Here is a 25,901-nt window from a genome sequence, read left to right on the forward strand (position 1 = left end):
CAGTGCAGGGCTTTATCTATGACAACAAGTAGGCAACCCTGAATAAATGCTCATTTTAAAGAACGCCTTCTTGGGACTTGGAGCACAGAAAAACCTGTGGTTGAGTCTAGTCTAGTGTTCCATAGCTTTTGTCAATAGGTTTTCATTTGCTTTCATTTTCTCCAAATAATTCAGAATTGCATGGTGGTGAGAGAAATGCTGTGGTTGTTAAAAACGGAGGCGAGAAAGTACACACGCGTGAGCCGTCGAGATCTTGCTGAGGAGGCAGAGGGAGATGTTTTTAATTGGCTGCATTTCATTTGTGAGTCTGGCAATTTGATGGAGGAGAAGTTTTCAGAAAATTGCCAAACCTTAGGGAATTGTCCCAGAATAAAAGAAAATCATCCTCATGTTGTTCGTAACACAGAAGCAGACTCCACATTTTGTTGCCATTTCTGAGTTTTCATGAAATGTGTAATAGTGCAAAGCCCATGATGGGACAAAAGGATCGGCTCTTCAGCAGCTTTATGAGTTTGATTTTCCTTTTAGAATTTGCTACCATGTTGTCTTTTTCCTCCGGGACCCCCTGTTTTCTTCCCCGTTGGCAGTAACTAGAAGGAAGCTTAGCTGGCAGATTCTAGAAGACTGCTTTCCTTTGCCCATTCATTCCTCCTCCTCACTCCTTCCTCAGTTGACACCAAAATCCATTGTATCTTCTGCACTAGTTTTTGGGTTTTTTTTTTAACTCTCTCTCTCTCTCTCTTTTTTAATTCCCCTCTATTTGAAAGAAAAGATTCAGAGACATACAAGGTTCCACTAAAACTTTTTATTTATTGCCTCTCCCACCCCAGGTATTGTAAATAACAAAGAATTTGTTATGGATTAGACTTTTAGTAATTTTCTTCCCAAAATCTCTTCTAACTTCGGGTAAAGACTGGGACCACCTCTGAAGAGAATTCTGAGGAGGATGTTTGTGGAGGGGTTTCCATCTGGGAGGGATTACTTGGCAAATGCTTTAGGCCAATGAGAGATCTGAGAAATGGTGCACTTTTCACTCTTTCCTTTCCACTTGGTGTGTAAGGCCCCCAAACCCAATACCTGTAGGGCCAAAATTTTTGGCGTAGCAAACTGTGAACAAGAGAGAAGAGGACAGGGGAGAGAATGGGTCGGTCAGCACCGTTACTTCAGTTCCTTTCGTCTGAGCACAGCCCTTTTATCTTAGAGAGGCATATTTTTAATAAATATGCTTATAAGTTAACTTTTAAATAAATTGAACCATATTTATTTTAGATCTGCTAACAAAAACTGTATATACTTGTTTGCACTTCACTAGGTGTGTTCGGAGATGTTTTCTCATTTGAGTCAGTATAATCTGGCTGCTGGTTGCCTGTCCAGCCTCACCCCCTCCCACCTCCTTCCTCTGCCTCCCTCCCTGCACTCCAGGCACTCAGAACTACTTGCAGTTCCTAGAATGAAACACAATGCCCTGGCCTTGGTGCCTTTATACTCACTGCTCCCTGTTCCCACAATACTCCCTCCTAAAGCCACGTTCACTCTTCAGGACCCAGAGGAAGGTTGTCTTCTAAGAAGCTTTCCCTAACACCCCCGGCTGATCACTGGCCTCTCTGTGCCACTGCACTGGTCCCAGCCCTCTTCTAGAGCTTTTATCACTTGAGAGTGCAATTACTTCTGTACAGGTTGATCTCCTTGCAGCTACAGTTTAGGGTTTTATGGCCTATGAATTCTGAGGACCCTCTGTATCCTCTACTGCCAGGAGAAAGCAGCTCATTGTAGGAGAAGCTTGGTGACCTAGAGTTTTGAACAGTAATGTCCTCCCTCTTTCCCCTCCCCCACTCTGACACACACATTTGGAGATCTTGAGACACCAGCATTGAGTGAAGGGGTGGGAGGACCCTGCTGAGAAACAGAATAGGCCTAGGAGGGGCTCTGAGGTTGAGGACACATTGCCTTGGCCCTAAAGCATCCCTTTCTCTTCATAGCGTCAGGAAGGAGCTAAGCCTCTGTTGCCTCTCTGCAAGATGAAGGGATTATGGAGGCAGCTGGGGGCAAAGCTGCGAGGACCAGAAGGCAAACCAGCTTGTCAGTTCTCTCCCTGTGATCACTAAGTGATGTGCAACATCAGAAACAGAAATGTCAGGGAGGAAGGAGATGGATGTGCTTAATAAATACGGGAGAGGCCAAACTGAGTTCATCTTCCCCCTCCCATCACCTTTATCTGCCAGTCAAGTGGACAGAATATTTAGGTTTTTGGAAGGGAATATGATGCTTTTGTCCAGACCTAAGGCCTCTTCCAAGGCCAGTCAGGACACAGCTTCCTCCTCGTCCTTCCTCCCCCAGGTGCCCAGCTGCCCTGAACCACTGGGCATCTGCAAGCATTAGGTCCCCCAGATGCTTCTGTAGAGAGGACCAGAGGTGGGTCAGGCAGGAAGTTTCTTTCTCTTAGGTGGCTTTGCTCCCCATCCCAAGAGCCCACACCCAGCTCAGGCTGAGAAGCCATGCATCCTGGCAGACACCAGCCTCTCTGCAGGGGCATAGCTTCCCCTCCCAAGAACCCTCCCTGGGAAGACATCTCAGGAGAGTCTTTGGAGCCACTCACCTTTGCAATAAAGTTCCCCGTCTTTGTCAGTGACGTTTGTGGACTCTAGACTCTTTCCACAGATGGCACAGCGAAAACAGGTCTTGTGCCAAGGCTGTGGGGCACAGAAGAGTAGGGCAGTTAGATATTTAATAAGGCAGGAAGGACATGTACTTCTGTGTTAAGTCCCCCAATCAGCAGCATATAGAGGATGGCCCCGCCTTAGCCTTTCATGCACCTAATTGGCCCTGAGAATCATTTTTACAGGGGTTTGGAGAAAATGCAATGCTATGGACTTGGCCAGTGATTCTCAGAACCCCTAAAAATGAATTTATCAAGGTGGTTTCCATATGTTCACTTTCAGAACAAACTAAAGAGAAAAAGGCTTCCCCTTTCTAGAAGATCAAAAAACAAACTAGAGAGAGGGGAACTTGGACTTGAGGCAGTGGGTAACATATTGAATGTAAAGTGAAGAAGAAAAAAAGGTGAAGAAATGAGCAGTCATCCAGGAAACTCAGCCTCATATGACTCTCCTTGTGTTTCTGATGTGAGAGAGTTGGTGTCTTGGAAGATGTCCTGCCTCCTGTGTATCTGCACATCTCCCAGGCCCAGCCCAGGGTCCTCATCCGTGTTTAAATGGCCAGTCCTGCGGTGGAGACTGCCCCTATATTTGAAGTCAGGCACTCTCCATGGACTTCCTCCCCCCATTTAGTATAAACAGAATTTTTGTCTGTCTTCAGGCCCAAATCCTTTGGCGAACACCCTGGCGGCAGGCCTGAAACCGGAGCTTGTAGACAAGAGTGCATTACTGTCTCAGACATCGCATGACCCCCCTGATTGCTAGGACATTTGTCAGCAAGCATGCTGCTCGCTGCTGTGAGGTGTTTGCTCTGTGCATCAGTGTGATGCCAGCAGCAGGCTGAGTTATGCAAGGGTGGCGGCTCCCAGGGCTGACCTCATTCTGGAAAGATTGCAGATCCTGAGGGCAAGGGGAGCTTGTGCACCTGTGTATCTCCAGAGCTTCTCACTGGGTGCCTCCCATCTAGTGGGTTAATGCTTATTGCATCAAATTCTACGAGTTCCAGTTTCCTAGGGCACTGCAGGATGATGGTCCCAGCCTGGAAAGGTGGGTGAGGATGGGTGGCTCCTAAGTGGTTCCTGGGAGCTAAGGAGGGTCTGGCTCCCACCTGCCCACAGTTGCTACTTTCCTCTCTCACTCCTCCCAGCAGATCCAGTGAAACAGGCTCACTTTGAAGTCCTTACCTTGCCACCTCCCATCACCTTCTCAGCAGCATAGACTGACTTGCCACATCGAGGGCACTTCTCTGACTCTCCAAATTTTGCAGTAAACTTGGAAGGGTTGCTGGTGGTGGCTGAGCGTGCCTGCTTTGGGGACCTGGTGGAAACAGAGAGATGAATGAAACCTATAGAATTCCCTTGGCAAACAGTAGTAGTTACGTGACCTTGAGCAATTTACTTAACTTCTCTGTGCCTTAGACGCCGCATCTGGAAAGTGGGGATAGTCATGGTGCCTTCCTCACAGGGTTGTTGAGAAGGTTAAATGAGGCCACACGAGTAGAGCACTTAGAACAGTGCTTGCCTGGCATGTTGTAAGGGCCCATGAATGTTAGTCAGAATTCATTTACATCTTTCCTTTCTGTTGTAAAGCACTTAGCAAGTGTTCCATGTATGTTAGCTTGTATTATTGCCATTGTTGTGTTCTTATTATTGCTGTGATTGTTCATTTGGGTTTTTCTTGTACCATCGTGAAACCCACGGATCTGCTTTCCAAAATGAGTAAAAATATTACTGGGCAGGATAGGATCTTGACAGTTGATACTAAACAAACCATAGTCCAATGAGCTGACGCATTCCTCGTCACAATTCAAATTGTCACCCTGCAGCCAAAGGTCACCTGTCCTCTTGAGAGCAATGTCTAAGATAGAGGCATAATAATAACCCTGTGTTCCCATATCTTTTGGTGTTTCCTTGTACATTTATCATTTGAGTTTCACCATAACCCTCTAAAGTAGGCAGGGCTAGCTGGAGGAGAGCGAGGGTAAGAGGAGGAGCTGCCCAAGGTCAGCAGCTCGTAACTGGTGGAGCTGGGATGAAACCCAGGTCTCCAGACTCTCTTCCTCTCTGTGCAGCATCACAGAAAAGCCCTAACATAGAAGAGTATGCTTTGGTTCATTCAAGGCAGAGGATGCAGTTAGTACCATCTTTCTTCTTTAAACAGAGTCTCCAGTTGGGATTGAGTCATGAGAAAAATTTAAACAACTAATCACACATGCTTGCACTTTTCCAGGCTCTACTGTGGGCTACCTTTTTTGGAAAGGACCAGATGACTCTTCAGATGGTCTAACTGTTCTCTTGGGGATGCCCTCCACGGGACACTGCCTCTGTTGGGCTAGGCCTTTCTACCCAGTCCCACCGCAGAGCTGAGCCCGGGTACCAGCTGGCCAGACAGCAGCTGCAGGCCAGTGACTGTCAGTCTGTACTCAGTTTTGGGCTGGAGGTCAGCGTGGTCATCAAGTAGAACAGATTGGTAGATGGAGGAGGCACAGTGTGATAGCACTGGCAGGGAACCTCAACTCTGTATTGGCAACAGGCAGCCAGGGAGACCCGCAGAACAGTCATAATGATTGTTTACACCTGAGGCCCGTCCCACCCCCACAGACCCACTCCCCGTATGATGTGGACATTAGTCATCTTACAATCCCAGGGAAGAAATCTTTCAATGATAAGCACACAGAGAATGGCCATTGCGTCCCTGCCATATTTATATGATTTACACAGAAATGCTCAAAGGAGAAGAAAAGAGACTCCATGCAATTTTGCAAAGGTCAAACAATAGAATATCTGTACATTCTGGGTTTTCTCTTGACATGCAAACCAAGAGCCATGGTGTAAAAGTAATTGCCCTTTAGAAAGGCAGATAATTTAAAGAGAGTCTTTGGAGAGATGACACATTGTGAGAACTTGGTCAGACTGAGTATTCCTATTGTTGGCACGTCAACAATAGAGTCCATCCTCCCACTTCCAGAAAACGTTGCCATGGGAACAGAATGAACTGTCCTGATAGCTGGGGCTTTCCCAGCTGGGAGAAGTGAGGCAGTGACTCACTGTTGGAACTGGAGGCCCAGGTGTTCGCCTGTGTCTGTGCTGAGGCAGCCGGCGCCTTGTCCATACCCGATCCCCTTCGGGCCATACCTGCGCCCATAGCAAACCTTACAGTAGATCTCTGACTCGTGAGCTGCCACCGTGGTGCTGTCCAGAGCCTTCCTGCAGGCCACTGCGGGGAAAGGAGAGTCAGGCGGTTGGGGCTGAGATTCCTCCCCCATTCCCTGCACCTACAGTGCCCTGATCGGACCCAAGGGACCCAGCATGAGGGGCCCTCCGGCCAAGAACACAACTCTGATTCCTGACCAGAGCATCTGACCTGAGTCTTAGATTCCTGGTCAGTCCTGTTTCACAGATAAGGAAATTGGAGCACAGAGAAGGGAAATAATGTTTTCAGTGGTATCCAGCAAGAAAGAGGTGGAGGGCAGGACTGGCACCTGGTGTGTAGTCTCGGACCAGCTAAGAATGTTGTCCCTGAATTGGAACAACCTGCGTTCCTGAGGATCTCACCCCAAAAGACATGGGGGAGGTGTGAGTGTATTTGTGTAAGGGTGGCTAAGGGGTAAGAAGCTAAAGCAGAGGAGGGATTTATTTTTCCTTAATCACGTTAGAATCAGGATTGAGCAGTTTCTCTACTTCTCATGGCCTGTGATATTCAGAGAGACAGTTACCACTGAGTACTTTTGATCCAGTTCTGGAAGCAAGGGAGGTAAGGAAGAGCTGCTTTTAGGCTTGTATTGGCTCAAGCCGCCTCATCACTGTATATCACCTAATGTAAAGTATCCCCCATACTTTACATTATTAGTATAGCTATACACATACTATATATATGTGTTATACCTAGTATTTAAGGCAATCTCCTATTTTTCCAAAGAGAAGATTTATAGATTTATTTTGCCAATAAACTTTTAAGGATGTAAGTGAAAGTGTCAAGTACCTGCTTATATTTAATAATATAAATCAACAGTATGTTGATTTGGAGATGTTACTTTTTTCTAATCTAACACAAATTCAGGAAACAATTGTATCCAAATTATTCTTCTGCATCTTCAACATCAGCATTTCCCTTCTCACCAGTGTCTTTTTGAGGCAGCTGACCCAGCTCTCCAGAGCAGCTCATCTCCACTTCTGTCTACGTCTTTGGGAGGCAGCCCTGTTTCCCTGAGTAGGAGGCTGCCACTTGGAAATTGTATCTTGACAAGACTTACCTATTAGCAATAATATTAGGGTAGCTTTAAAAAGTGTATAGGATTTCCACAGCTTAACACCTCACTGTATTGCTTTGTAACGGTAATCCCTGAAGGTTGTTTACGGTGATACTCAGTGCTTATAATAGTGAGGTCGTACCCTCAGGAATAGTAATACATGTGCATTCAATTTATTCGCCTCCTTCAAAAAAAATCAATTCCATCAAGTGACCTCTATAAGCAAGCTAGCATTGAATAAGTTTGTTTCAGACTAATAAGTCTTTTTTCAAATGGTAATTGATTTAAAAAAAAAATAAGGCAATTGAATACAACAGTGAGAGAAGAAGATAAGGTTGTAGATGAGGTAGGATTGGCCAGAGGTTGGTGGTTATGTAGCCGGGGAAACAGGCATACAGGAGTTCATTAAACAATTATGTCAATATGGTGTGTGTTAAAAATGTCTGCTAAAAAAAAGTTTTAATAAATAAAGTAATTGAGAGACTGTCAGTATAGTGTCTCTATAACGTGAGAAACTTTATAAGGCTTTGAAGCCAAGGCAAACCCTTTTTATGAGGAATGATTTGGGGGGGAAGGCCATATATTTGAGCATATAAGGTATATACTGGGCTCTGCCCTGATTGTTGCCATTAGTTACTCATCTCCAGAATAACCTGTTGGATAATCATTGGTGTTCTAGACTCAGAGTTCCTTGAGGGCAAAACTGTTTCATCTTAACATCCCCAGGACTTAGCACAGAGTCTAGCCCTGAGTTGGTCCTTTGAAACTTTCGTTGAATGAACGAGTGAGTGAATGAATGAATGTTCACATGGGTGAATGAAGATCAGTGACTTGTCCACGATTATATAACAGTAAGTGGCAGAACCTCAGTGACTGGCCTCAGGTCCTTTGACTCCGACTCCAGTGCTCTTTCCTCTCTCCAGGACTGCCTGTGCCCTGTCGTGTCCTGGCCAGTCCTGTAGCCACCCCCTGGCTTCTGACCAGCTTTCACACACAGGCACAGTAGAGCTGTGCTGTCCAGTACTGTAGCCACTCGTCTGCCACAGGAGGTCCTCTAAGTGCAAAGTGTGCACCAATTTCAAACACTTAGTACAAATGAAAAAGAATGTAGAGTATCCTGTTAATAATGTGTATATTGATTACATGTTGGAATTATGATTTTTTATATATCAGGTTAAATGTTTTAAAATTAGTTTCACTTGTTTATTTTTTACCTTGTTAAAAATAGAGTTACTAGAAAATCTAAGTTTCCATATGTGGCTTGCATTAGATTTCTTTTGGACAGCGCTGACAGGAAGGATTAAGATTTGTCTAGAAGTTTGGAGAACACTGGCCTGGGGACAAGCTAAGGCAGACTCTGCCTCTCTAAACTCTATTTCTAGCAACTATGGGATGACCTTGGATGGGCAAGTCTTGTGATGATAGTATAGAAAATCATGCTTCACTCCAGGTTCCTTCTGTCCACCACTACAGAGACTCCCATCGCACCACAAGTTCTAAGGAGAATATACAAGGGTTCAAAGGGATGTACCAGCAAATGTTCAAATCCTTTCTGCCAGGGCTTCATGAAACAGGGTGGTGTCCTGCTTCCTGGGAAAGACAAGACACCCCTCACCATGGAAAGCATCCCTACCATTTCCTGTTCCCACTCAGACATCAAAGTTGATGGATTTCGGATAAAGAACCCTATCTTTCTTCTTATGACAACTTATGTGGTAAGTACACCCATCTCTATTTTATAAATGGGGAGATTGAGGCTCACAGTGGTGAAATGACTTACCCAAGATCATACAGTTCCAGTACATGGCAGAGCCCAGACCCAAACTCTAGTCATGTTTACTTCAATTCTGGTGTTCTTTCCAATATTCCTCACAACTCCCCACTCTTTTTAAAGAACACTAGCTGTATTTGGACAAAAGCCAGGAGGTTATGGAGTGAACTCTCCTGAGCAATGACTTCTGGATAATTGTGATGATAATGATGAATCTAATGGATATGAATGATGACTTAAAAATAATTACCCATCATTAAAACCTAAAGCATTAGTAGATCTGCCAACCCAATCACTCAGAGCAGCGTTTTCCCTGTTCCTCCATGAGAATTCTGTTTGTTGTGGGAGGTAAGGGCTAATGGAAACTCCTGCAGCAGATAAAACTGTTACTATTTCTGGAGGATGAAGTGTCTCCTTGCCCTAAGAGATGGAGCCCAGCCTTTGAAGTTCTGTTTGATACAGTTTGAGGCAGCATGACACCTTGTGTTTGCTGGGCTAAGGCATGGGGGTGGGCGGGGCATAATGTGGGGGGGATGTCTGCCAAATGTCCATCAAAGTTAACCAGCAAAGAAGGTAAGCAGCCAAAACAGCACTGTTCTCCCAAAATAGGATTAAGCTGCTAGGAAACTCTAGGATGCAGTTGTGTTGAAGAGACTGGATGGGGAGCCTCAAGGTACAGGCTCTACTGCAGATGCTTGTGGCCCAGGCTTAGAAATGAGAATTGATGTGTTTAACGTCACAGGAGTTGGGCAGAGCCAGACTCCCAGGTGGAACACAGAGTCTTTAATTTTCCCCTAGTTTGGACATTTGTAAAGCTGCATCCGCAGGGGATGGTAAAGGTTCCCTTTGTCAAGTTACTGGTGCCCAAGCCCCAAACTCTTCCCTGTCTGACCCTTCCATAATTGGCACGTGTTGCCCCCCGCCTGACACATGTTCTTTCTTGGGAAAGACCAGTTGCAGCTGGTTTCAGTGACAGCTGGCCTGTGGGAACAACACATGGAGCCAAGTCCATCCTGGCTGCAGATAAGTGATGGCTTCCTTCCTGTGCCAAGTCACACTTTATAAATGTCGCCACTGGGTCAAGGTTTTCACCACTGAGAGCTTGCTCTGACTTTGAACTGCAGGGAAGCAGCCTCTGAGCTGGGCCAGTGGTTGGAGAGAGGGTGCACAGTAAAGCATTATCCTGTCTTCAAGTGGGGCTCCAAAGTGGTATTTCTAACAAGTTCCCAGGGGATGCTGATGCTACTGGTCCCGGGACCATACTCTGAGAACTACTGATACACAATATCTGTGGCTAAACGTAAACTTCGAAGTGCCCTCAGGATGCTGAGGGACCCTGAGTGTGTTCACACAACTCACTGCAGTGGAAGCAGGTCTTGTGGAAACTCCTTCCATTGCACTGGATTTCTTCCGCGTGGTAGACGGTCTTTTCGCAGGCTCCGCATTTTGCTCCTCCACCCCAGTTTGGCATCCTGAAGACTCTCTGCTCAAGATCAAGTCTAACAGGGTATAAAGAAAATACTCTTAATTTAGGCAGCCACAAGAGGGAACCAATCCCTAATAGTGCTGTGGTCTGAAGACTGGGATCCAGCCTATTTGTTGTTAGTTCATTTGTTCATTCATTCATTCAACAAGTGGTTACTGTGTGAAAAATCACTGAGTAAGCTGAGGCACTTAGAGCAAGCTCTGAGCAAGTCCCGTTACCACTTTGGGACTCAATTTCCTCTTTTGTTAAATTTCAATAGCACCTGCTCCTATATATCTCACAGGGTTCTTAGAAGAAATGGATTAGATAGTTTTGTGTGTCTAAAATTATATACAAATATCCAGTATTATTATTTTCTTCTATCTGGGATTTAAAAAGTTACTTCATCAGAATTGGGAAAAGATGATGAAAATGGTATTTTCTTTTCATCTAGCTCAGTGCTTCTTGACTCACCTCAGATCTTGCTAGTATGCAGGCTTGGCAGATCTGGGGAGAGGCAGGAAATTTGGCATTTCTAATGGACTCCAGGCAGGGCTGATGCTAGAAAGCCTTCTTTTCAGATGTATCCCTCCTATCCCTACATTCCTTTTTTTTCTTTCTTTTTTTAACATTTTTTTTATTGAGTTATAGTCATTTTACAATGTTGTGTCAAGTACCAGTGTAGAGCACAATTTTTCAGTTACACATGAACAAACATATATTCATTGTCACATTTTTTTTTTTGCTGTGAGCTACCATAAGACCTTGTATATATTTCTCTGTGCTATACAATGTAATCTTGTTTATCTATTCTACATTTTGAAATCCCAGTCTTTCCCTTCCCAATACATTCCTTTCCAAGAAATATCATTGCCCAGGCTATGAGCTATATTGGCACTGCACAAGATCAGTAGTTTGGAAACTTACCTCCTGCTTTCAGAGCTACCTGTAACTTGCCATATGTATTGATATAAACTTCATAGCTTCTCTTTATGTCTGTTTTCCCACCTATGCTGTGAAAGAGTCATTCTCCTCCTTGCTGCTTCCCAGTGTTGTTTAGAGGACCAGATGAAACGAAGTATAGGAAGGTACTTGTCAGAGCTCACTGTGCCAGGTGTGATCACAGGAGCCAGGTGATAATGCTGTGAGTCCCCCACACCCTTCAAGCACATTCTGCCAGAAGCTGCTGAGAGCCAGCCCCAGGCCATTCTTGTCTCCACAGTAGAGAATTATGTTTAAGAAATACTAGACAAGGAGGGCCACAAAATTTTTTTTTCCTTCTGTGTCTGCGTGTAAGTATGAATCCAATTTTCAGTCTTCCCAGAGCAGAATTAAAATAAGCCATCAGTATCAGTGAAATCTCTGAAATCCTGCCAGCCTCAGGGGCACTGAATTTTCTCTAGGATCCCTTGGTTTCTAAGAAGCCTGGTGTGTCATCTTGTCATTGACACCAAACACTATCAGGCCATTCCAAGTGGCTGCTTCTGACCTTCTCTTTCCCTTCTGGGAAGCTGGTCACCTTCTTATAATAGTTGGCGATTAACACTAAGCCTTCTGGATCACCTGGTCCAGATTGTGCCTCCCAGCCTTGTAACAAAGACAGATTTTGCTAAGGAACAGAAGATAAATAGCAAACAGACCACGGAACCTGATACTAGGACCAAAGGAAAACTCTCCATGTAAATGTTCTTCAAGGCGCTTTCCCTGCTTCCAAAAACAGTGTGAGGGGAGCCAGGAACATCCTATCCTTCCTCTCAGAGGAGCAGGCTCTTCTTTTTGTTCAGTAAAATCTTAGAAAATGTATATATATTTTTAAAAATCAAAACATTCAGTGCTCCCCTATCTATTGTGTAGGTTGTTTAGGATAGTGGTGGGAGTAATGGATTTTGAGTTGAAAGGCTTGGGATCAAGTCTGCATTCATTCATTCATTCATTGACTTAATCACCATGCATTTACTCCCCACCTATCATGTGTTAAGCACTGAACTAATTACTTGGTGAGGAACCCAAGAGAGTAAAGTTTATAAAAATGAGTAATTTGTGTTCCCTAGCTTTGAGAAGCCTACATTCTAGTGAGGAAGATGGGCAGAAATCAGTATTCTCTGTACAGAGAAGAGTCTTATGAGGAGTGCTATGAGAACTCAAAGGAGGGGATGGCTCCCCATGTTTAGATTGGGGAAGAAAGCTTGAGTGGTTGGAGGATCACAGAAAACATCACATCTAAGTAGGGTTTTGAAGGGGGGGGAAAAGAGTTCCGTAGATAGAGAAAAGAGGAAAAGACACTTCAGAAAGAAGCACCCAGAAAGGCATAGAGACCTTCAAATGCTCTCAAAGAGCCCACATTATTTTTTATTCTTTTAAAATTTTTAGGAATAGGTTTTCTAGATTGCTACCTTATTTACAAACAAAGGGAGGCATAAAAAGTAGACATTTGGGGGTATTTTCTTAGCCAGCTTCTTCTTTTAATATCTATCCTTCTTAAGTAAAGATGATACATTGTTCGGAAAAGGGTAGAATCACATAATCCTGCTTGTGTTCATCTTGATCCTGAGTTTCAATGTAATATAAAACAGAGAATAAATATATACCCGGGAACATGACAGTGACACTTGTGAAATTAATGATGTGAAAATTTTCAATGAAAACAACCCTAGGTCAGGTTTCTCATTTCAAATCTTCAGTGGAGATTTTGATGACATGTCCTGCAAGTTAATGGGAAAGAGATGTGCCTCTTAGGGGTGTGTGTGTGTGTGTGTATTCAGTAATTGTCTACAAATGATACTTTTCAAAATGAGTATAAGATTACAGATAATAGCTTATTCACAAGGTAATGGAGCCTGGCACAGGTTGTTTTTAAGTGATCATAAATATCTGACATTCATATATCAGGACTTGAAACTCAAAATAGAAATCCAGAAGCACTCTATTAGACAGGTGCTCAGTTCCATTTCCAAAGATGGAAAGGTAGCCATGGGGGCTTAACACAGAAGACATCTCTGATTTCTTCTTCAGATGCTCAGAGGCCAAAAGGGAGAGGGAGTTGTAAAGCATCCTGAATTGGAAGATGCGGGTTCTAGGCTTGACCCTGCGGCCTTGAATTGGGTGAAAAATGACAATAATATTGTGTTCTGCACTTTCCTCACAGGACCATTGTGAAGGTCATGGAAAGATGATGGAATTTAAAGCAGCACTGAGACACTGCTCAAAGGTAAGCCACTGTTACCCACTTTATTTCAGGCTATTCAAATAGCACCAATCTGCTAATTAAGTCACTATGATTTGAAAGCGCATTTAGGTCCTGGCTTACATACATAACCTTGTCAGCCTCCTACATTGCTTTGGAATTCCTGTGTCTCAACACCCCCCTAACCGGGCCTGGAATGTGAGTTAAGCTGGCAAGATACCAAGGGATGGGCCATTTGTTTATCAGCGTTGCCTGGCACAGGCAAGGGTCAATGAAGGTGGGACACCAAATATAGGCTTGCCCGTCACTCAGCCCTATTTGTCACCTGGATCACAGTCTCCATCACATCACCTGGCACTACTCCCTGGGTCAGTCCCAACATGGCTGTGTTGTCACAGACCAAGTCGTGGGTCAGGATTGAAATGGGGGACAATTTGGGATTTATGAGGATGAGACAGAATACAGGACCCTGCTATGTCAACTGGGGAGAGGGTGGACGCCAGACTTTTGGATACCCAGATCCCTGTGAGAGACTACCTGGGTAGATTCGTAACGAATAATGCTACAGAAGCGATTATACTGAGAATGTGCTACGGGAAGGGCTGGAGAAGGCAGTAAACCAGAGGCAGGAGGCTGGAGTTCTAGTTCTGTCTTCATAGCTATGTGATCTGGGAAAGCCATGCAAGCCTTCTGCACTTCAGTATCCTCTCTCTAAAACAGGCGTAATAGTCCCATCTGTTTCACTGTCGCTGGGAGCGCGGTAGTAGTTCAAGTGCGTCAAATCACTTTGTAAACCGCAGAGTATTGTAAAATGTAAGGACCAATTAGTTCTGCAGTAACTCCAAGTTGTCATGTATCAATCTGAACTTATAAAACAATAACTGTGCTGTGTATCTTGGGCACTTTCTTCCTAATCTAACACTCTTTCCTTTTTTTAAACTACCTACTGTGGAGCTGAAAGGTGATACCTTAGGGCAGAAGTGGGTAGGGTAGAAGAAATGAGTGCTCGGTAATTCTGTTTCTTCTTTGTAGGAGTCCATTAAGGAACCAGGGAGGGAACCTTGGGCCACGGCTTTGAGGAGGGACCTCCAGTGACACTGCCATTTTCATCTCAGTGTTAGTTCATTTGGTTGTCCTGTTTTATGCCTGATTCCACATAGTGAGTTAAATTGTCTGCACTGACTGAAGCTGAGATTTTGGATCATAGAAACAGATATCTGAAATCTAAGTGATAACTATAATCATTACTAATATAACAATGTTGTTATTGAAGCCAGAGTGCCTGGAGCCCAGCCCTTGGTTTACACTTCATTTAATCTTCACAGCAACCCTTCAAGGTAGGTACTGTTACAACATTGACTAGAAATGGGGACTTGGAATCTGGGGAAATTACACTGCCCAAGGTCACATGGCTAGGTTGGAACTTAGATCTCTCTGACTCCAAAGCTGTGTTCTTGTATTAACATTAGTTACTATTTCTTGTTTACATGTCAGTTGCTTTATATATACTACCTTTAATACAACAGCCCTGCAGAGCAAATTTTGTGATCCCCATTTTGCAGGTGAGAAAACTAAGACTCAGAGAGCTTAAGTGACTTATCAAGGTCCCGCAGCTAGTAAGTGGCAGAGCTGCAGTTCAGACCCCCCAGTTAAGCTTGTTCTGTATCCCTTGTCTCCACTTCCACTACACTGGGCCAGGGACAAGGGTCAATGTCTTCATTAACCAAGCTTCCCAGTTAATGGGAATTGGGATCTGATTGACCCACTGTCTCGCCATGAGACAGAGCATTCTCATGGGTAGGAGTAACAGGGAGACAGAATTCAATTCAGTAAAATAAAGGGCTCTCTAAGAGTCCGTGCTATTCAAACACGGAAAGGGCTCTTTGGGGCTAGAGAGTTCTTTCTCACCATTGGACTGAGCATAGCAGAGGATGAATGTCCAAGGGGCTGCAATGGCAGTGAAGCCCCTTCAAGGGTCCTTCAAGCTCTGAGACAGGTTTAGGGACCTGATCGGTGACTGGAGCCTCACCTTGCAGAAAAGCTGCCCAATGGTGTCTCCCCTTAAACACTGCCTCTTCTCTGTTCTCTTAGTCCAGGTAAAACAAATGACGTGGTATAGTGGGAAAGCATGGGCTTTGGAAAGAACCAAGCTAGGGTTCAAAAAACACTATCTATTTAACCTTGGGCAAAGTGCTGAAAATCTCTGGGCCCAGTGTCCTCATGCATGTAAAGAGAGGATGAGAAGTCTTGTCTTTGAAGGTTGTTTTCAGGTTAAATAAGATAATAGTAATAGCTAAGATGCTAAATACATAAATACTTATACAGAGCAGGTATTTAATAATTTTAGTTGCTTTCATTATTACTATTAGTGTTACTATTTTATCTCTAGTTTTAAAATCCACTTTCTTAAAACAAGTAAATCTTTCCTACTTCTTTTCCATGACCCTTCTGTTCAGACTGTGAACCAACTCCATTTCTCAGCCTTCAGAGTGTGCTGTACGCAGGAGCGGAGGTAGCCAGGCCAGGGAGAGAGTCGGCCTTCTCGGGGGATCCTGGTGCCCAGTGTGAGGGACAGCACATCGGGAAGGATCCCGAGCCTGTGCCCCAGGACAGCCACTTCCTCACTTCGGCAGCTCTGGTGCCTAATGTCTGTTGATTTCGCTGGTGCTCTGGACTTTGAAGGGAAGCAGTGAACCCAAACAGAGTCCCCATGGCCCAGGGAGACCATGGCCTTCAGCTCCCTGGTATAGGACACTCAAGGTCATTGGCTTCTCCTAAGCTTCTGGACAGAAATATGAAGTCTCCCCATCCAGAGGCCCTTTCGCAAAGCTTGGGAAGCATAGGTCCCCTATTCCCAGCACAGAAATAAACCCAGCTCTCATCCCTTTAAAGTTCAGACAGAGCAGACATGCCTGCCCCTTAAACTAAGGCTATAATGCATGGGTCCTATCATATCTTTTCTGAAATTATCTCTGAGTTGTGGCCAACTTCTACTCTCAGAAATTCACTTTGTTCTATCTTGACCTTTATAGTTTGTTTTCAAAGACCACGTTGCATCCCTGGCTCTGCCACTTTCTAGCCGTGTGCCCCTGAGTGATTACTTTGCTTCCTTGAACTTTCATTTCTGCCTCTGAAGAATGACTTCTCGCAGGACTTTTGATGACAGTTAAATAGGCTAATCTTGTTCCATGCCTGCACAGGGCAGTAAACAACCAACAAATCATGATCAACCCTTTCCCATGATGAGGTCCACGAGGAGGCTCAGAAAAGGCCTTCCATCCTCCTTGGACCCAATAATAAGACAGTTATTGTCTCGCCTCCTGCTTTCCTTCACTGCAATGAATAACTGCAGTTTTTCACACTTGAAGGCATCACATTTCTCTTTGGCCATGAAGCCCAGCTCTGGATATACTATTCCCGGACATCTGAGCAGCATGCTTATAATTGGAAGTGCCTGCCTCAGGAGTTGTATTTCCTGTGTATTATACTCCTTGTCTGTGTCCTTCCTCCTGTAAAACAAATTAATCATCTTCTAACTCCTGCTCAGCTTGTTATTCACTCTGACCTCTGGACTTTAATCATCACATGCGTACTTAGCAGGAAATCCTCCTGCAGCCCATTGGGTTTGGCTCTGTGCCTTTTCTCAAAAGCCTTGAATATCTGTACTGTTTATTAATCTCACGAAGTGCTTCTCTATACTTTATCTCATCTGATTTTAACAAATCCCTTTGGGATAGGTGGTGTTACTTTAATTTTACTGTTCAGAAATGGAAACTCAGAGAAGTTAAGCGATGTTCAGAGCTAGAATTTGAACCGCTTCTATGACTGATAACTCTTCATTTTCCTCTGTGTCCTTCTGCGAGTCCCAGGGTTTCTAAATTTGTATTCTACCAAGATTCTGTCTCTGCTTCTTCTGAGAGGATCACAGTGATTTGCCTGTTGAAGGATCCTGCTCACTCTTTCCTCCTCTCTCTCCCTGCTGTCCCCACCTGCCTCCCCGATCTCCAATGGACAGCTTGTGTGTGTACTGCAGAGCACCTGTCTGGATCAGGAGGACACCGAGCCTAGAGATCAGCTGCACTCCCTGCCAACTGCCAGGGCTCAGTTTAAGGACTGAATTGTTCAGAATGGAACCAAAGCTGATCCAGAAGGATCCCTGACATTTTCTGGGTCATAAAGCAGTTTTCATACATTGTGATGAATTGGTTGTACCCAGCATTGAGATTCACTCCCAAAAGTAAACTGAGAACACAGGTTTTCCTGGTTTCCCTGCCCTTTTCATGCAGAGGCCACCCTTCCCTGCATAGGTGCTGCCTCTTCCGCCCCCTCTTCCAGCCCCAACACAGGAGATGGTCAATACAAGCTCACTGAATTGCATTGAATTGTGCTGCAGAGAGACAAGGCTCTTCAGACCTGTTCCCCATCCCCTCCTTCTTGGGGAGTCACCACCCCAGCTAAACAAAGGGAACAGAAATGAGAAGTGGAGGCTTTGATCTCTGGGCAGCATCTCCACTCAGACCATTGCTTAAAACCACTTCTCATTCTCAGTCACACTCATGCTTGTCATTCACTGGCATGTTAAAAAAAAAAAAAAAAAAAAAAAGAACCTTTACCAAAGCCTAGAGGAAACACTGGGACTCACACCTTATTCCCGCTGGGAATTAATTTTCCAAGTAAACAGAGCTTTTAATGGGTTTTCAATATAGCAAATGTCTAAAGCAAGCCTATTGCTAAACATCCATCCTTGGCATATTAAATCTACTTCAAACCAACAACTTCGTTGAGTATTTCATAGGTGCAAGACAGGATATGGTGAACTATAGAAATCTGAGTCATTCACCCACACCTTAGGAATAGCACAATTCCTTGTATTTTGGGCTTTAGAAAGCTGACTCCTGCTGTATTGTGTCTGTTGCAACCAGTTTATACCTATGCAGCACTTTACAGTTTAGAAAAATGTCACAACATCCATATCAGTCCTTGCAGAGGACACCAAGACCCTGAGAACAGGAAATTCCTCCAAGTCGCACATCCATTCATTACCTGGTCCCAGGACTAGAATGCAGGTCTCTTGACTAAGACGACAAGAAACATTCCACCATGAAGATAGTTTTGGATCAAAATAGTTCCTTACTCATTCTCTGTGAGTTTTCTTTGAGCCCCCAGTTCTAATTACCCTTTTAGGAATGTTCCAGACAACTGCTAGGTCCACACCAGAACCGGGCATAACTTGAGCCTGCCCGCACAGAACAGGAGGGGATGCCAGCACTTGGGATGTGGAACACACCCGTACTCTATGGGACCTGTTCTTGTCCCAACCAGCCGCCAGGCCAGCCCACCCCCAGCCCCGATGATGCCAGTTTCACTCTGCTTACCTGCCTGTGTGGTCTCTGTTGGCTCCACTGCACCAGGGGGCTCATGTCCTCTTTAAATACACGGGGGCCGTCATCAGCCTTGGCCTGCAGAGGGGAAGGGGAGGGAGGCGAGGGGAGAGGGTGAATGAGACATGAGTAACACAACTGCTATCAGAGGCTGAAAATAGCCGGTGACCAAAGCCCTGAGTGCCGTTCCCCGCACACCAGCTGCGAGGCCCTTGGAGACCAGTACCGCTGGGGTGCTGTTGTAATTGCCAATCACCTCTGGCGCCAAGGGATCAATTTGTGGAATGCATGTTTCTGATTGAGTGGTTGGAACAGGGGTAAGAGCAAAGAAGGATTTTACACCTAAAGTCATTTTTCTAGGCTCCTATGCCCCTGACCTTCCTGGAAATCAATGCGAGGTACCTGCAGATGAATCATGAGCCATATCTGGGCGCCCTCTGGAACTCCGAGACACAGGTCACTACGCTCATGAGAGAACTCAGAGCTAAAAATAAGAGTGATGGGTGTCTGAAATGATTCTTAGATAATCTCTTCAAAGATGCTTGGGAAAAAAAGGTCAGCTCATCATCAGGGTCCTGTCACTTCATGACCCCCCATCCTATGAGGAAAAGTTTCCTCTCAAAAATTTTGAGTTACTTTGTTATCTTTTTCTGCTTAAAAATTTAACATGACAGTGCATCCTATTTATGCCAAGTCTTGATAAGTCTCTGTGAACCCACGTTTTCTTTGGAGGTCTGATTTCCCTCTGCGTGATACGCACATATTTGGCTTTGATCAAGCATCAAGGACTCGCAGGAATTATCGAATTTGATAACTAACAAGAAGTTCAGAGATTTAATAGATTAGTTCTTCATGTTAATGGCTGAGGAAACTGAGGCACCTAACTTGCTCAACACCAGACGAGCCATTGGCAGTTCCCAGATTGAAATTCAGGTTATCTGTCCCTTAGATGAGTGCACTTTCCACTAGTGTTGACCTGAATGTTGAGGTCAGATGTAGGTAATACCCACCCAAGAGGTGTATGAAATCCAGTCCTTCAAATCAGCCATATTAGCCTGTTCGTTACACGCCCACAAAGCAATTGGTTCAGTGATGGAATATTTCACTATAAAGAAGGTTGTGGTAATTTCACAGATAAGGGCATAGCAAAACCTCACATGAGATACCCTGGTCTGTGTTTTCATGCAGAAGTGTGTATTTGTTGTAGAAATGGGGAAATGGCAAGTACTCTAGAATGTTAAAGTTAGAAGGAACTTTAGAAGTCTTCTAGGATAGCAGCTTTCAAGCTTTTGTATTTTTTTAGGATGATAATACTATTTTCTATAGATAATCTTAAATGGGACTTCAATATATAAAGCAGATAAAAGAGGGACTTCACTGCTTGAAATAAATAGGTGGTCTAATATAATAATAGGTGGTCTATTCATATAGCCTTTCTCTGAACCCCTAAAGTAGCTTCTAAAATACTTCTTTGAGACAAAACTTGAAAGTCACAAATGTGGCCCACAACTTTCATTTTATCAATATAGACATTAAGGTCCAAAAAAGGGATCTGGCTGGCTTAAGGGGAAATGCAATGTGTATAGTAGAATTATTTCTAAAGGAGTAAGGAAATGTTTCTGACCCTTAAAAAAAAAGTTTTCTAATTACACAAGTAACACAGGAACGCATTTTATTGTGAAAGACTAAACAATAAGGATGTATGTAGGCTAAATTGTTACAGAGCCCTCCCACAATCCTACTCTCCTTCCCAGAGTTAGCAATTGATAACATTTTTGGTTTTACCTAACTTGAGTCATCTTTTTAAAGGGTATTTTAGCCCATTCACCTTTATTGTGATTTTAAAATATATATAGTCTTAATCCTTTCATCTTATTTTGTTTTATTTTTATAGTGTTTCTTTTTCCTTTTCTGGCCTTTTATTGGATTTAATAGTTTTCTTTCTGTCATGTTTTTCTCTTATGACTTAGAAATTATTTTCTTCCTCTAACTTGAAAACTAATGCATATATATATATATATATACACACACACACACATATTTAATTTGTAGCCATATTTTGTTTCTTCTATGGGATGAGCAACTTATGAGAACCTCAGCACACTTTCACCATCACCACCTTGCCCTCTTCCTTCACCTTGACCTTGCAGTTACACACCTGCCCATTACCTCTCATATGTAGATTATCTGGGATTTCAGTTCCAGGTTGTAATTAGTTTTGTTAATTAGGCATCGGTAGTTTTTTAAACCAAATTATAAATGTTACTACTTTCTTCATTCAACTACTATTTCTTGTATTTTTTTTATCTTACATTTTTAACTCTGTGTGTGTGTGTGTGTGTGTGTATGTGTGTATGTGTGATAGAATGCATTCTTAATTCATTGAGAGGGTCTATTGTAAATGAACTAAATTCTCACATAATTGAAAAGGTCTTTGTATTAGTTTTATAGAACTGCCATAAAAAATACCATATACTGGGTGGTTTAAACCGCAGAAATTATATTCCCACAATTCTAGGGGCTAGAAGTTCAAGATCAAGCTGTGAGCAGGGTTGGTTTCTTCTGAGGCCTGTCTCCTTGGCTTGTAGCTGGTCATCTTCTGCACATGTTTTCAGATGGTCTTTCCCCGTGTGTGGCTGTGTTCTAATTTCCTCTTTTTATAAGGACACCAGTCATGTTGGATTAGGTCCCACTCACAGACTTCATTTTTACTTTTAAAAGCTCTATCTTCAAATACAGTCACATTCTGAGGTAGTGGGGTTAGGACTTTGACAGATGAATGTGGGGGAGATAGAATTCAGCCCATAACAGTCTCATTTTTGCCTTACACTTGCATGCTAGCTCAGCAATCTCTAGAGTTGCACTGTCCAAAGCAGTAGCCAGTAGTCACATATGGCTAAACTGAAATCATTTAAAATTAAATAAAGTTAAAAATTCAGCTCCTCACTCACAGTAGCCATATTCTAAGTGCTTAATACCCGCATGTGGCTCAGGCCTGCACCCTGAACAGCATAGACAGAGCGTGTTTCCATCACCGCAGAAGTTCTGTTAGATAGCACTGCTCCAGAGCTGCTGCTTCTGAAAAATGAAGCAAATCCCTTCTGCATTCTATGAGGAATAAACAATATTAAGCATGTGTTGGACACCTCGCAGGGTGTTCAATCAATGTTAGCTGAATGGTGACTCAGCAGTAAGCAAATGGTAATACTGGGACTAGACCCCACCGTTCCTGCCCCATTGTTCCCCTGGAGTAGCCATAAGTGAGTAAGCTGTTGTGCAACAGGACACAAAGAAGACCAGGCAAGGGAGTGAGATGGAACGGCGAGGGCAGTCTTCCCACATGCACGCCTTAGCACAGTCTCTTCATACCCCAAATCAGAATAAGCACTGTTCTATTTAATTCTCTCAGTCGCTTTGCAAAGACATTATTACACCCATTGTATGAGTGAGGAATGAAATAAATACAGCTCGTGAAGGCTCAGTAACCCCCAAGGCCACACAGTGGAGTCAACGGTGTGTCAGTGGCAGTGTCAAGACTAGAGTTGCTCCCTCCCCTTCGTTCTCCTAGAATAACTAAAAGCTGGAAAGTCATTGGGAAAACAGATCACTTAGCAGACAGGGAAATTCAATCCCAGGTCAAACTTCAAATCCCTTCTACAACATTGGTTCCCAAATTCATTTGTCCATGGTCCCCTCAGTAAACATTTCTAAGCGACACAGACATATATTTGTACATATGTGTATGTACCTATATATTAAAAACATATTACTGTGCTATTATATACATTATAAAACATACTCTAAGCTATGCACTAAAAAGATAAAAATGAGTATAATAAAAGTTCTAATTCTTTTTCTCATGCTCTAGTATTATTTTACATGCTGCCTAGGGTGCTGGCTTCTCTCCCACTTTGGAAACCTCTGCTTTAAACCATGCCATACAAAGAGGGGATATACTGTAGAGAATTTACAGGCTTGGGAGTCTCAGCTTTCATCTGCTCATCCAAACCACTCTGAAAAGAAACGTAATTGGACTATAATGTATGCAGTGTCAGCCATATTCATAAAGTAACCAGGGTTTTCACTATTTCTATGCACCAGTGGTCAGACATTTGTCATTGGCTCTTATTTCAAAGAGAGAATTAATTTAAAACTGCCGTTCAGAGGTTGCTCCTGGCCACGCGTCCCATCCATGAAAGACAGGGAAATGGGCAGAGACACTTACATGCATCAAGATGGTTCCTTTCTCCCGAGAGATAGAAAACAAATATGGTCATCTTCGCTGAAATGAAGTGAGACTTGGTGAAACAAATAATTGATGTACTTACGTCCTTCAGATTTTTTGTTATTGGCCTCGTTGTTCTCATGTCCACTCATCACTTGCTGATTATAGTGATAACAGCGTTCCTTCCATAATACTTTCAGCTTAAAACACTGCCAAGTGTTTGATTCTTTCTCAGGTGTGATCTCCCTTCTCTCTCTCTATCTCTTTTTCTCTGTTTCTTTCTCTCTCAAGCAGTGGGAAGATATAGGAGTTACTATTCCGTTTTTACAGGTGAAGAATCTGGCGTGAGAGGTGATGTCCCACAGCTGGTAAGCGGTAAAGCCAGAACTTGAACCGGGTTCTCTGCTCCAGAGCCAGTGCTCTGAGGGAAGTTTTAACTGCTCTGGTCAGCAGTGTGGAGTTGGAGAGAGGACACTCACTGCAGATCAGAGCACCTGCGCAGCCAAAGTACCAACTCAACTTCGTCTTGCACTGATGGATTAGCAGGGCTCTGTATACATCAGTGATCCTTTGGGTTCAGGCTGTTTCTACATGCACTATTTAGCTGGGACAAAGTCTCTAGAGAAGCCCGAAGCAGCATAAATGGGTATCACAGGGCCAGCAAATTGACAAATGCAAATCAACTCAGAGGTTCAGAGGTGAATCAATGGGATCATCTTCGGAGATATTTCCATAGTTTGAGTAGCATCTGTCACTGTTCACCTGTGTCAACAACAGATACTTAAGAAATGTTTTTGAATCCAGCCCTTCTTTATCCTCCTGCTCCTTTTATTGCCCTGGTTCAGATGTCTCACCTAGACGTTTTTTTAAAAAAATTTTATTGCTGCATAGTTGACCTACAGTGTTAGTTTTGGGTGTACAACAATGTGATTCAGTTATACATATACATCATATGTATTTTTTCTTTTCAGCATCTTAGACTTTTTCAGAAGCTTCCCACTCAGTTTCCCTACCTCTCTTCCATCTCACTCTGCTACTAGAGTCTTCATTCGAAACACAGATCTGATGACGGCAGCTTCCAGCTTAAAAACCCCATTAGCATGCGATCATATTAAAAACTTTCAACATGGCATTCAAGTTTCTTCATCTTACCCCAAATTAACTTTCCAACTTTTTCTCCCACCACTCCACTTTCCTTTATCCTATCTTCCAGCCTCTCCAGCCTAATCACTGTTCTCCAAAAATAGCCAGCTCTCTCATGCCTCTCTGCTTTGCTCATGCTCCAGCCTCTGTCTGGAATGTCCTCCCCTTCTTAACCTACCCCCTGGGGTGGAATCTTCTTCATCCTTCCATGAGCAGCTCAAATGTTGTCTCTTCAGTGCAAGCCTCCACCCCCCAACCCCCCATCCCCTTTCGGAGTAGGACATGCCACTCTCCACAATGGCCCCCAGACACTCCTCTCACACTTCTCATCTAATGAACTTTGGCTGTTTTTTCACATGTCATTTTATCTCATTAGATGGTAAACTCCTTAGGGGAGCAGAAAGCATCTTACTCATCTTTGTGTCCTCTGTGTTGGCGCCTATAGGCATTTGAAAACTTTGGGTCGAATTTATTCATCTAACTGGGTGGTTTTGAAAGGTCTCAGAAGGGCTAAATTCCTACCAGATCTGAGATAAGCAGCAAAAGATAAAGCACAAAATCAACAAGAAGAAATTGCTTATCTGAGCACACAGCCGCTCCATCAAAATGTTAGAATAAGGATTGGTTAGTTTTTAGAACAGTTGGAAGCCTTTTATTGGCTTTACCAAAAAGTTCATGCAGTGCCTAAAATGTAATCACACCATATTGAAATGGCCAGATATGGGTTTCTAGTCTTACCTCTGCCGTTAATTGAGCTGTGTGCCCTTCAGTGAGGCAGTCCCCCCTTTCTGATTTCTTTATTTACAAAATGTTCATCCTGGTCAGAATGACTTTTCAGGGGTCTCCTAATTCTAGAATTTGAAGATTCTTACTTTCTAGTTAGGAAAACTAAGTCTTATTTCCCTTTGAGTGTGATGGTCCTTTAGCAACAAGAACAAATGTTCTATATTGTCATAGAACACCTTTCTCCTCCTGGGGACCCATTACATAAAACTGGGGTATTAGAAAGAGTACAAAATATTTTATCAAGTGAGAGTTCCTGATATAGGGAAAAAAACAAAAGTAAAAGCAAAAACAACCAACAAAAGAAACTTCTTACTGCCCAAAACATCAGGGCTCTGGCCCTTTAAAGTTGAAAGGGCACTCAGAAGGCTAAGAAAGAGACCTCAGGAAGATTAGTTCATCTGATGGGTTCATAAAGGTGGAGGAGAGAATAAAGTGGTCACACATGAAGATGGTTTGGAGAGGAAGGAGAAAATGCTTGGAAGTTGAGTCTTAAACTCAGATCTTGAGGGAAGATATTCTATGATATGTCACAGGTACAAAGAGAATTAGAAATCTTCAAGGTGCTGAGTGCAGCTGTGTCACTGGCTCCTGTTAGATGCTGTGACAATTTCCTTTTGTGTAACAGGAAACTCAAAAGCCCTCTAATATTCTGAAATGCTATCCTGCCGTTTTTTTTTAAAGTAGGCTTTATTTTTTAGAGCAATTTTAGGTTCACAGTAAACTTGAGTGGAAGGTACAGAGAGTTTCTGTGTACCCTCTGTCCCCACTTGCACAGTCTCTTCCATCATCAGTATCCTGCACACAGTGGTACGTTTGTTGCAGTCAGTGAACCTACACTGACACATCATTATCATCCAAACTCTGTAGTTTACATTAGGGTTCACTCTCGATGTTTTACATTCTAGGAGTTTTGACAAATGTATAATGAGATGTATCCACCATCATAGTATCTTATAGAATAGTTTCCATGCCATGTAAATCCTCTGTGCTATGTTTATTCAACCCTCTTTCCCCCCAACTTCTGGAAACCACTGATCTTTTTA

General features: G+C 43.4%; 1 protein-coding gene and 1 long non-coding RNA gene across 2 annotated transcripts in view; one reads left to right on the forward strand and one right to left on the reverse strand.

The window, feature by feature from the left end:
• Positions 1-783: 783 nt before the first annotated feature.
• CSRP3 (cysteine and glycine rich protein 3) lies at positions 784-10,145 on the reverse strand. The gene is made up of 5 exons (XM_006209288.4): positions 10,034-10,145; positions 5,702-5,870; positions 3,839-3,971; positions 2,597-2,690; positions 784-1,107 (listed from the first exon to the last, which is right to left on the reverse strand). The coding sequence occupies exons 1-5, from the start codon at positions 10,143-10,145 to the stop codon at positions 1,031-1,033; spliced, it is 585 nt and encodes a 194-aa protein (XP_006209350.1). The 3' UTR covers positions 784-1,030.
• LOC116282050 (uncharacterized) overlaps positions 5,847-25,901 on the forward strand; it is a 44,112-nt gene continuing 24,057 nt past the window's right edge. Inside the window, exons 1-3 of the long non-coding RNA XR_012076624.1 lie at positions 5,847-6,035; positions 8,463-8,618; positions 13,285-13,347. This is a non-coding gene — a long non-coding RNA (uncharacterized lncRNA). The remainder of the gene's footprint in view (positions 6,036-8,462; positions 8,619-13,284; positions 13,348-25,901) is intronic.

This window comes from Vicugna pacos, chromosome 10, assembly GCF_048564905.1.
Source record: "Vicugna pacos chromosome 10, VicPac4, whole genome shotgun sequence".
NCBI classification, from domain to species: Eukaryota; Metazoa; Chordata; class Mammalia; order Artiodactyla; family Camelidae; genus Vicugna; species Vicugna pacos.

What these genes read in the sequence shown, in the direction of transcription:
- CSRP3 (XM_006209288.4), bottom strand. Translation starts at nt 10,145, where the DNA reads ATGCCAAACTGGGGTGGAGGAGCAAAATGCGGAGCCTGCGAAAAGACC. An exon ending in CAAGACCTGCTTCCACTGCA is followed by an intron (nt 5,871 to 10,033) that starts GTGAGTTGTGTG and finishes CTTTCCCCGCAG; the next exon opens with TGGCCTGCAGGAAGGCTCTG. An exon ending in CGGGGAACTTTATTGCAAAG is followed by an intron (nt 1,108 to 2,596) that starts GTGAGTGGCTCC and finishes TCTTGTTCACAG; the next exon opens with TTTGCTACGCCAAAAATTTT.